Consider the following 12,852-nt stretch of genomic DNA (forward strand, 5'->3'; position numbering starts at 1 on the left):
TAAACTAACTAACATAACTGAGAAGAAACATAATACTGATCTTTACAATGCAACAAAACAAATCCAATATGTTTATGAAATAGTCTTATCTCAAATATTTGCATTTTTTATAGTTTAATATTGACTCTAATTGAAATGTATGTCACAGTTATGAAGATATAGGATACGTCCAGATATTATTTAGAAATCTGTCTGTTGGTCTTGTGAAGACCCAGATACAGTATGTTTGAGAGTAGAGAGTGATTGGTTAACTGTAGAGGCCCCTCCCTCTGGTCCTCCCTGGCTTGGTGATAGGTTACCTGCAGAGGCCCCTCCCTCTGGTCCTCCCTGTCTGTCTCCTTATAGGTGGGTTCTGCAGCCTCTCCTCTCCTCACACTCCAACCCTGCTCATCTCTCAGCTGGACAGTAAGGGCCGTTCACACCACACACTGACAACATGCTGGGGACACTCTGCACTCTCATCACTGCTCTAACATGTAAGGAGTCTGACTTCCTGGAAGTTTATTTTCTAGTTTATTAATAATGAGTCTGTTTGTTTCTCTTTGCTACATGTCATCTTCTTATTTCCCAGGTGTCAGTGGTGTGACTGTGGTGACACAGAAGCCTCCTGTTGTGACAGTGAGCAAAGGAGACACGGCCACTATGGACTGTAACCTGGGGACTGTTGATAATAGAGACGGCCACTCTGGACTGTAACCTGGGGACTGTTGATAATAGAGACGGCCACTATGGACTGTAACCTGGGGACTGTTGATAATAGAGAAGTCCACTCTGGACTGTAACCTGGGGACTGTTGATAATAGAGACGGCCACTCTGGACTGTAACCTGGGGACTGTTGATAATAGAGACGACCACTCTGGACTGTAACCTGGGGACTGTTGATGATAGAGACGGACACTCTGGACTGTAACCTGGGGACTGTTGATAATAGAGACGGACACTCTGGACTGTAACCTGGGGACTGTTGATAATAGAGACGACCACTCTGGACTGTAACCTGGGGACTGTTGATAATAGAGACGGACACTCTGGACTGTAACCTGGAGACTGTTGATAATAGAGACGGACACTCTGGACTGTAACCTGGGGACTGTTGATGATAGAGACGACCACTCTGGACTGTAACCTGGGGACTGTTGATGATAGAGACAGCCACTATGGACTGTAACCTGGGGACTGTTGATAATAGAGACGACCACTCTGGACTGTAACCTGGGGACTGTTGATAATAGAGACAGCCACTATGGACTGTACCCTGGGGACTGTTGATAATAGAGACGACCACTCTGACTGTAACCTGGGGACTGTTAATAATAGAGACGACCACTCTGGACTGTAACCTGGGGACTGTTGATAATAGAGACGACCACTCTGGACTGTAACCTGGGGACTGTTGATAGTAGAGAAGGCCACTATGGACTGTAACCTGTGGACTGTTGATAATATTGCTGGTTGGTATAAACAGGTTCCAGGAGGAGTCCCTCAGGACGTGTTAAGGTGGTACCACACTGGTTGGAGCTCTGTAGAATATGGTTCTGGTTTCTCCTCTCATAAATTCACATCTAATCATCAGTCTAAATCAGATTATTGTTTGATTATTAACAATGTGGAGGAGACAGACTCAGTAGTGTATTACTGTCAGACTCAAAATGACTCTCCTATCACAGTGATATACACCATGACAAAAACCTCCTCCCCAAATACACTCACTTCTGCTTCATGCGTGGCAGAGGGGTGAACTCTAAGAAACATCAGTTGGTCAGTGATTATTATAACAATATATACATGTCACAATGGGAGATCTGGAAATGGAAGAACCATTCATTCCTACATGTCAACAAGATTATAAGAAGACATTGTCTGAAAGGAAACTGATTTTGTCTCTCTTGTTATGATCATCATCATCATCATCATCATCATCATCATCATCATCATCATCATCAGGTCAAAACCTGCATCATATGGATAGTGCTTTAACTGATGGATTCAAAAGGACCAGACACAACAGCAGAATATGATGTTATACTATATACTGTTACTTCATAGAGAGGAACTCTAGAAAAGTCTGAGATGTTTGTAGAGAGAGTGAAGCTCTGTCTGAATGGGATGTTTCAGTTCCTGTCCTCTCAGTAGAGAGAGTGAAGCTCTGTCTGAATGGGATGTTTTCAGTTCCTGTCCTCTCAGTAGAGAGAGTGAAGCTCTGTCTGAATGGGATGTTTCAGTTCCTGTCCTCTCAGTAGAGAGAGTGAAGCTCTGTCTGAATGGATGTTTCAGTTCCTGTCCTCTCAGTAGAGAGAGTGAAGCTCTGTCTGAATGGATGTTTCAGTTCCTGTCCTCTCAGTAGAGAGAGTGAAGCTCTGTCTGAATGGGATGTTTCAGTTCCTGTCCTCTCAGTAGAGAGAGAGAAGCTCTGTCTGAATGGGATGTTTTCAGTCCTGTCCTCTCAGTAGAGAGAGTGAAGCTCTGTCTGAATGGGATGTTTCAGTTCCTGTCCTCTCAGTAGAAAGAGTGAAGCTCTGTCTGAATGGGATGTTTCAGTTCCTGTCCTCTCAGTAGAGAGAGTGAAGCTCTGTCTGAATGGGATGTTTCAGTTCCTGTCCTCTCAGTAGAGAGAGTGAGGAGGTTTTTGTACGGCTGTGTATACAAACTGAATCACTGTGGTATTCGGACAAGGAACCAAGCTCTTTGTTACTGGTGAGTACCCTTTCTTTTAACCTTATATTTTTGTATTCAAGGTTTTTTGTAATACGTAATAGTTAATAGAGTTACATATTTAACATTATATTCTTATTTCATATGTATTTCGTGTAAATAACCTACTTTGTAGACTGATTATCAAGAGTCATGGACACCATGTGACAGCTTCATAGCCTACAGTATATCTGTAGTTGTTGATTTCACATTTAAACTTAAGAAACGTGATGGACTATTTGACCATGTAGGTTACTGCTGTCACTTGACAACACTACTCATTTATAATGTCTCATACAATAATAATATATTTACTCAGAGGTAGATTTGAATGTGAAGTCTACATAAAGTGGTATGAACCTTTAAAATATTGGTCCCACGGTATATTAAATAATGATAAAACCATGTATATGGTAGTTACACACAATGTTGCTACATGCTTCATTACATTGCAGGCTACTACATTACAGTTGGTAACTCTGTTTGCTGGTTGACTAGTAGTAGGATATATGTTTGATTGTATCCCTCATTCAGAACATCTGACTACTTGATTATGTTTAAACTTAGAGATCTGAACTCATTATCCACTTGCACAGAAATCTGCTTTACCTCTGAAAAGTCACATATGGAGAGTTACTTAGAAAGTTTAAAAATAAGTCCAGCTACAAACAGATATATGAGTAATTTGTAACAACAGAATTACATGGTTTTAGTGCCTTTTAGTTTATGAGCCCAAAATGTTCATTGTTTGTAGTCTTTGAGAAAATGTTATTTTTTTCATTCTACTAACATATCAAATGATTTAGTGTAATATTTATTCTGCTCATTCCATTGGTCCAGACTCTACCCTCCCTCCGCCTGTCTTGACCATCTATCCTCCGTCCAGCGATGAGTTGAAGTCCAGCAAAGTCACCCTGGTGTGTCTGGCCAGTCAGATGGCCATGGGCTACGCTGATGTCAGCTGGACAGCGGGAGGGAATCCGGTCACCGGCGGCATCGCTACGAGTGGCCCGGTGCCGCAAGCCGACAAGACGTTTCAACTCAGCAGCTGTCTGACCGTTGACACGTCAGAATGGAACCAGGACAAAGTGTTCTCATGTAAAGTCACCGCGGGCTCCAAGTTCGCTGAGAAAGGCATCAAGAAGTCTGAATGCAGCACTGAATAGCCTGAGAACCATTGTAATGTCCATTTGATTTTCTACATCACTTTTCAAGTTATTGTTAGAATTATAATTTTTCTTTGCATATATACTGCATACATTCTGTTCCAAAAAAGAGAGAAATAGCTACTAATACTTATATCATAGGCTATATGATAAGTTTGAAATTAATTGATTTGCTGACTTATAATAGAGGAATAGTTGTAGCTTTGCTGTATTGTGGATATTAAATAAAGAACATTCTAAAGAACAAGTGTTTGTATTTGAGCATGTTGATGAACATCACTGTTAGCAGCACTAAATGAGGGGGAGTTTAACTGAACTCAAACAGAGCAGCCTGCTCTCTTTTGACCAGATCCAGAAATAGTTGATCTAGATATCCAGGATGTAGAGCAGGTTTACTGTAATGTTAATGAATAACCAGAGATGGACCAGAGGTTTAAATTACAACATCACATTATTGAGAACCTTCATTGGAATGATATGATTGTATTATAAACTGGGTTCTTCGAGCCCTGAATGGTGATTGGCTGACAGCCGTGGTATACTGTATCAGATCGCATACCAAAACAATTATTTGTACTGCTTTAATTACGTTGGTAACCAGTTTATAATTGCAATAAGGCACCTCTGGGGTTTGTGGTATATGGCCAATATACTACGGCTAAGGGCTGTATCCAGGCACTCCACGTTGCGTCGTGCTTTAGAACAGCCCTTAGCCGTGGTATATTGACCATATACCATACCCCCTCAAGACCTTATTGCTTAAATATAAGATCATTCTGAAAGTAGCTATTTAATTATCCTCCATTTCTATCGAAAGAAAACTGTTGATTTGTAAAGAAAGCATGTGATTGGGGATCACATTATTTCCTGTACAATATTTGCTTGTACTATTTCACTGTATGATGAATTAAAACAATAGTCCAATAACATGATATATTCAATATATTCATAGTTTATAGTTACAATATGCAATAGTGTTATAAACTTGCATCTTACTACGATGTACAGTACAATTTTAGTCATTCATATTTTGCCAGCAGGTGGAAAGAGAAGAGAGAAACATATTGTAATATGCTGCTACCTTGTGACTCAAACAGTTGTAATATGCTGCCACCTTGTCGCTCAAACAGTTGTAATATGCTGCCACCTTGTCGCTCAAACAGTTGTAATATGCTGCCACCTTGTGGCTCAAACAGTTGTAATATGCTGCCACCTTGTGGCTCAAACAGTTGTAATATGCTGCCACCTTGGATAATTGAGGCATGGATTGTTCATGAGTATATTTGCCAGCAGGGAGAACGAGGAAAGAGTTGTATTTCAACAGTATATTTGTAAAGTAGTCCTGTAGTACCTCCTCACTCTGTATTTTCAGTATTTACTAGGGGTGAAACGGTACGTGTATTCGTATTGAACCATTCGGTACAGGGTCCACGGTGTACGGGGTTCGGTACGCACTGTGAACCGAACAATACATTAATCATATATTATAGCTAGTTGTAAAACATATATTATTGTAAAACATATATTATTGCATAAACCAATGGCGTATAAATTAATGTGGGAAAAATATCCACATAGCAATAAAGCTGTCTTAAAAAAAAGAAGTTGTTTTGTCTTGTAGCTGATTAGTTATTTCCCTCCAGCGAGAACAGAGCTGAGAGATCGTCGTAGCAGCAATTAGTTTATGAAGGAATTAGCAGTTAGCTAAATGCAAAGGAGCAACATGGCAAGCATTGGCGAGCCGGGGCAACAATATACGGCTGACTCCGGTAGGGCTAAAGAAATCAACGCAGCGATAGCAAAATTCATAGCGGCAGAGCGTTGAGAGATACCTTGAGCAGAAAGCTTCGGTGTATTCTGCACTGACTGATCAAGCTGTGAGGAAGAATGTCAAAGATATTGTGACTTTGTCTGAAAATGTCATTAGACTAGCAGAGGTGCAAACCTCTCAAAACAGTCACAACACTGACATGCACAGAACATTCCATCAGTTTCCATGGTCCTGCCTATGAAAACAATGATCCTGAAATCAATGGTGGCATTTGATGAAGATGAACCCGCAGTAAGGGATGTCAAGACTGCTATCAGAGTTAACCTGGAGCCTAGATATGCTGACCCTGGTGTCCAAGACTTCTTACACAAGAGCAAGCAGGGACTTGGACCCCCGGTTCAAGTCCCTGCTGCACCTGGATGCTGCTGCTCGTCTGAGAGTCTACAATGAACTCACAGCAGAGATTGTGACCAATATACAACAGGTATTGTATTTATTTTGTTAATGTGACATTTATTATTTTATTAATTAGTGATTTAACAATTAATTATAAAGTAATAATTGTAATTGTCATAATAGTGTCTGATGTATATTTCTAACAACAAATCATATTTTTTAAGCCACTTCAGAGAGAGTAATTTTCATCTAATTTAATTCTGCAGGGTCAAGCCACAGATACCACAGGAGCCAACCCCTCTCCAGAGACGACAGACGACAGGGATTCTCCTCCAGAAAAGAAGTCTGCCATGGCTGAGCTTTTTGGGGAGTTGTTCACGACCCAGGAGCAGGGAACCAAGTCAAAGGTCAAGGTCATAGAGGAGGAGGTGACCTCATACAGGGAAGGGGACGGTATTCCCCTGGATGCTGATCCACTTACATGGTGGAAGACCAAAGAGTTAATATACCCTCGTGTTGCCATGTTAGCAAGGCGCTACCTGGCTGTTCCTGGGACCTCTGTCCCTAGCGAGAGGGTATTCTCCACAGCTACCTGGCTGTGCCTGGGACCTCTGTCCCTAGCGAGAGGGTATTCTCCACAGCTGCCTGGCTGTGCCTGGGACCTCTGTCCCTAGCGAGAGGGTATTTTCCACAGTGGCTGACATTGTCACAGCTGCCTGGCTGTGCCTGGGACCTCTGTCCCTAGCGAGAGGGTATTCTCCACAGCTGCCTGGCTGTGCCTGGGACCTCTGTCCCTAGCGAGAGGGTATTCTCCACAGCTGCCTGGCTGTGCCTGGGACCTCTGTCCCTAGCGAGAGGGTATTCTCCACAGCTGCCTGGCTGTGCCTGGGACCTCTGTCCCTAAAGAGAGGGTATTCTCCACAGCTGCCTGGCTGTGCCTGGGACCTCTGTCCCTAGCGAGAGGGTATTCTCCACAGCTGCCTGGCTGTGCCTGGGACCTCTGTCCCTAGCGAGAGGGTATTCTCCACAGTGGCTGACATTGTTACAGCTGCCTGGCTGTGCCTGGGACCTCTGTCCCTAGCGAGAGGGTATTCTCCACAGCTGCCTGGCTGTGCCTGGGACCTCTGTCCCTAGCGAGAGGGTATTCTCCACAGCTGCCTGGCTGTGCCTGGGACCTCTGTCCCTAGCGAGAGGGTATTCTCCACAGCTGCCTGGCTGTGCCTGGGACCTCTGTCCCTAGCGAGAGGGTATTCTCCACAGCTGCCTGGCTGTGCCTGGGACCTCTGTCCCTAGCGAGAGGGTATTCTCCACAGCTGCCTGGCTGTGCCTGGGACCTCTGTCCCTAGCGAGAGGGTATTCTCCACAGCTGCCTGGCTGTGCCTGGGACCTCTGTCCCTAGCGAGAGGGTATTCTCCACAGCTGCCTGGCTGTGCCTGGGACCTCTGTCCCTAGCGAGAGGGTATTCTCCACAGCTGCCTGGCTGTGCCTGGGACCTCTGTCCCTAGCGAGAGGGTATTCTCCACAGCTGCCTGGCTGTGCCTGGGACCTCTGTCCCTAGCGAGAGGGTATTCTCCACAGCTGCCTGGCTGTGCCTGGGACCTCTGTCCCTAGCGAGAGGGTATTCTCCACAGCGCCTGACATTGTCACAGCAAGTCGATCTGTGCTCACTGCAGATAATGTAGATAGACTAATCTTCTTAAAGAAAACCTGATAATGGTTTTATTATTTAAGTAACCAGTCTCAAGTGGTCCTATTTTGTTTAAGGCACTGCTATGTGACTTAATTTTGATATATGCTGCTGGACTGCACACTCTTGTTGAAGTTCTGTTTTAAATGACTGTTTTATTTCATGTTATAAGGCAGGACCTGCTGTTTTTTGTTGTCCCTTTGTTTCCATATGCTCCTGTGAATTCAAGCTACCCATGTTACTATTATAATACATGGAAAATCTAAATACAAATGACATATTTCTCAGGCATTTATTTTGACGATGTATTGAAACCGAACCGTGACACCACTGTACCGTATCGTACCGAACAGTGAGTTTTGTGAACCGTTTCACCCCTGGTATTTACAGATACTATACAGAGACATATTGTGTATGGATCCACTTATTATAATATGAGATGAATCCAATGATAAGAACATTTCTAGACTACATTATGTCCATCACACATCAACACAAATCATCAATCACAAATTATAATGTTATTGAAAGTTAGCTTGTACTGACAACAGAGATACAGTACACTCTCATCAATTCTGTGTTGACCTGGTTCAGAGAGGAGTGGTAATGTAGTTGAGACTAAGGACGATAGCTATAATGATAACTATAACAATAAACTATTCATAACTATAAAACATTGGCGAGCATCCACACTAGATTAGTTTATTGTTTATTGTTTGTACAGTACACCTGTCAATCATTGACTAAGGCCTAGGGACCCTCCTTTCTCTAGTCCCCGTGAACCCTGAATCCGTGCCGTTTTCCCGGTCTGGAGTCCTCATCTGTACCCTTATCTGTGCCCTTGGTGGTGCCCTCACCTCTCCTCTTAACGGTGCCCTCATCTCTGCCCTCAGTGGCATCCTCAGCGGAGGCCGGGGTGCGACCCTCCGTACGGGGCGTTGAGGAGGGGTCCACACAGGGGGCCGGGGGAGTTTCCCAGCCTGCAGGTCATCTACGAAGCCCTCCATCCTGTCGAACTTGGAGCTGAGCCTTCCCAGCTCCTCCTTTAGAGAGTTGAACTGTTTGTAGAGATCCCCCAGGGCCTCAGACAGGGGCTGAATTCTGGAGAGAGAGAGAGAGAGAGAGTGATAGAGGGGGAGGGGGAGAGAAGTCATGTCACTGAATTGCTACCCGCTGGGCAAAAACTGGTAGAATCAAAGTGGTTTCCACGTCATTTCAACCAAAAAACCCTATGTGATGACGTTGAATCAACGTGGAAAACTGATTGGATTAGAAAAACGTCATTAATGCATTTGAGCCAATCAGTTGTGTTGTAACAAGGTAGGGGGGCTATACAGAAGATAGCCCTATTTGGTAAAAGACCAAGTCCATATTATGGCAAGAACAGCTCAAATAAGCAAAGAGAAAAGACAGTCCATCATTAATTTAAGACATGAAGGTCAGTCAATACGGAAAATGTCAAGAACTTTGAAAAGTTTCTTCAAGTGCAGTCGCAAAAACCACCAAGCGCTATGATGAATCTGGCTCTCATGAGGACTGCAACAGGAAAGGAAGACCCAGAGTTACCTCTGCTGCAGAGAATAAGTTCATTAGAGTTACCAGCCTCAGAAATTGCAGCCCAAATAAATGCTTCACAGAGTCCAAGTAACAGACACATCTCAACATCAACTGTTTATAGGAGAATGTGTGAATCAGGCCTTCATGGTTGAATTGCTGCAAAGAAACCACTACCAATAATAAGAAGAGACTTGTTTGGGCCAAGAAACACGAGCAATGGAAATTAGACCGGTGGAAATTTGTGTTTTGGTCTGGAGTCCAAATTGAAGATTTTTGGTTCCAACCGCCGTGTCTTTGTGAGATACAGAGTAGGTGAACAGATGATCTCCAACCCAACTGTTTTGGCTTATTGAGACTATAATTCGTTTTTCAACAGGACAATGACCCAACACACCTCCAGGCTGTGTAAGAGCTATATTACCAAGAAGGAAAGTGATAGAGTGCTGCATCAGAAGACCTGGCCTCCACAATCCCCCGACCTCAACCAAATTGAGATGCTTTGGGATGAGTCGGACCACAGAGTGAAGTAAAAGCAGCCAACAAGTGCTCAGCATATGTGGAAACTCCTTCAAGACTGTTGGAAAAGCGTTCCAGATGAAGCTGGTTGAGAGAATGCCAAGAGTTTGCAAAGCTGTCATCAAGGCAAAGGGTGTTAAACAAATATTTTAATTTGTTTAACACTTTTTTGGTTACTACATGATTCCATATGTGTTATTTCATAGTTGTGATGTATTCACTATTATTCTACAATGTAGAAAATAGTAAAATTAAAGAAAAACCCATGAGTAGGTATTCTAAAACTTTTGGCCGGTAGTGTAGGAATGCTGTTCATTGACTACCGCTGTTTTATAGCTCAGCATATAGCTCAGTACCCTCCAAGCTCATCATTAAACTCGAGGACCTGGGTCTGAACACCGCCCTGTGCAACTAGGTCCTGGACATCCTGACGGGCCACCCCCAGGTGGTGAAGGTAGAAAACAACACCTCCACTTAGCTGATCCTCAACACTGGGGCCCCACAAGGGTGCCTGCTCAGCCCCCTCCTGTACTCCCTGTTCACCCATGACTGAGTGGCCACGCACACCTCCAACTCAATCATCACGTTTTCAGACGACACGACAGTAGTAGGCTTGATTACTAACAATGACGAGACAGACTACAGGGATGAGGTGAGGGCTCACAACCTCTCACTCAACGTCAACAAAACAAAGATCATTGTGGACTTCAGGAAATAGCAGAGGGTGCACCCCCCTATCCACATTGACAGGACCACAGTTGAGAAGGTGGAAAACTTCAAGTTCCTTGGCGTACACATCACTGACAAACTGAAATGGACCACCCACACAGACAGCGTGGTGAAGAAGGCGCAACAGAGCCTCTTCAACCTCAGGAGGCTAAATACATTTGGCTTGGCACCTAAAACCCTCACAAACTTTTACAGATGCACAATTGATAGCATCCTGTCGGGCTGTATCACCGCCTGGTACGGCACCTGCAGGTACGGCACGATGTCACAGGAAGGCCAAAAAAGATAATCAAGGACATCAACCACCTGAGCCACAGCCTGTTCACCACGCTATCATCCAGAAGGCGAGGCCAGTACAGGTGCATCAAAGCTGGAACCAAGGGACTGAAAAACAGCTTCTATCTCAATGCCATCAGACTGTTAAACTGCCATCACTAGCACATTAGAGGCTGCTGCCTATAGACATAGAATATAAATCACTGGCCACTTTAAGAATTGGAACACTGGTCACTTTAATAATGTTTACATATCTTGCATTACCCATCTCAAATGTATATACTGTATTCTAGACTATTCTACTGTATATTAGTCCATGCCGCTCTGACATCGCTCATCCATATTGTAACGTCCTGACCAGAGTTCTTATGTGTTTTGCTTGTTTAGTGTTGGTCAGGACGTGAGCTGGGTGGGAATTCTATGTTGTGTGTCTAGTTTGTCTGTTTCTATGTCCAGCCTAATATGGTTCTCAATCAGAGGCAGATGGTAATCGTTGTCCCTGATTGAGAATCATATATAGGAGGCTTGTTTTGTGTTGGGATTTTGTGGGTGTTTGTTTCCTGTCTCTGTGGTTGTCTCCTAAATCATGTGGGGGCCTTGGGGAGGATTCCTAGGCCAAGGTCGGGGGCGAGGGTCACCACTCAAAGGACGCTAAGGAGGGGGACAAAGACAGTGGTGGAGTGGTGTCCTCGTCCACCGCCGGAGCCGCCAGCGCGGACAGATGCCCATCCAGACCCTCCTCTTGAGTTTTAGGGGTGCGTTCGGAGTCCGCACCTCAGGAGGGGGGTACTGTAACGTCCTGACCAGAGTTCTTATGTGTTTTGCTTGTTTAGTGTTGGTCAGGACGTGAGCTGGGTGGGAATTCTATGTTGTGTGTCTAGTTTGTCTGTTTCTATGTCCAGCCTAATATGGTTCTCAATCAGAGGCAGATGGTAATCGTTGTCCCTGATTGAGAATCATATATAGGAGGCTTGTTTTGTGTTGGGATTTTGTGGGTGTTTGTTTCCTGTCTCTGTGGTTGTCTGCACCAGATAGGTCTGTCTCGGTTTTTGCACATTTTGTTATTTTGTATGTTGTTTGTAGTGTTTCACTTGTTCTTTTATTAAACATGTTGAACACTAGCCGCGCTGCACTTTGGTCCTCTCCTTCACCTATGGAAGAAAGCCGTTACACATATATGTATATAGTCTTAATTCATTCCTTACTTAGATTTGTGTGTGTTGGGTATATGTTGTGTAATTGTTCGATACTACTTGTTAGATATTACTGCACTGTCGGAGCTAGAAGCACAAGCATTTCTCTACACCTGCAATAACATCCGCTAAACACGGGTAAGTGACCAATACAATTTGATTTGATTTGATTTACTTTTAACAGCACAGTGGTGCCGGTTACAGAGGTCAGTAAGGGAACTGGGACAGTGAAGGAAGCTATACTGCTAGCAGTACATTGGTGCCGGTTACAGAGGTCAGTAAGGGAGCAGGGACAGTGAAGGAAGCTATACTGCTAGCAGTACAGTGGTGCCGGTTACAGAGGTCAGTAAGGGAACAGGGACAGTGAAGGAAGCTATACTGCTAGCAGTACATTGGTGCTGGTTACAGAGGTCAGTAAGGGAACAGGGACAGTGAAGGAAGTTATACTGCTAGCAGTACATTGAGGCAGAGGCAGAGGCAGAGGCCCAGCACATCTACACAGGAGAGGGCCAACAGAGTGGGAATAGTCTAGATCAGGCCACTATCATGAAGGGGTCAGTCGAAGGACTATGGGCCTGTTTCCCGGATACAGTCCTGCAATAAAAAAGCAAGATCAAAGGAGAATCTCCATTGAAAATGTTTTTTAGTCCAGAATAAGGCTTAATCCGTGTCCGGGAAACCACACCAATATGTTTTGAACTACAAATGCAACTGAAAAGTTAGTGCACTAAATTATGACACCATGAAGTCTACACACTGCTTTACACGTTTGTGAAATCCCTACTACAATCTAATGGGCCACGCATTTGCAGGAAACATCAGGACAGAAGACATGGGAAACTAGAGCCTCATTAAACTTCAATGACATT

At 44.0% G+C, this 12,852-nt stretch overlaps 1 gene segment (V, D, J or C); it reads left to right on the forward strand.

Annotated features, from left to right (window-relative positions):
• Positions 1 to 2,664: 2,664 nt before the first annotated feature.
• LOC120044148 lies at positions 2,665 to 4,005 on the forward strand (the record flags this gene model as incomplete). The annotated part of the segment is given in 2 exon segments: positions 2,665 to 2,695; positions 3,533 to 4,005. Coding segments are annotated over 2 exon segments (357 nt in total), but the record flags the coding sequence as incomplete, so codon positions are not given.
• Positions 4,006 to 12,852: the final 8,847 nt, after the last annotated feature.

The sequence above is a fragment of the Salvelinus namaycush genome, chromosome 3, assembly GCF_016432855.1.
Source record: "Salvelinus namaycush isolate Seneca chromosome 3, SaNama_1.0, whole genome shotgun sequence".
Taxonomy (NCBI): domain Eukaryota; kingdom Metazoa; phylum Chordata; class Actinopteri; order Salmoniformes; family Salmonidae; genus Salvelinus; species Salvelinus namaycush.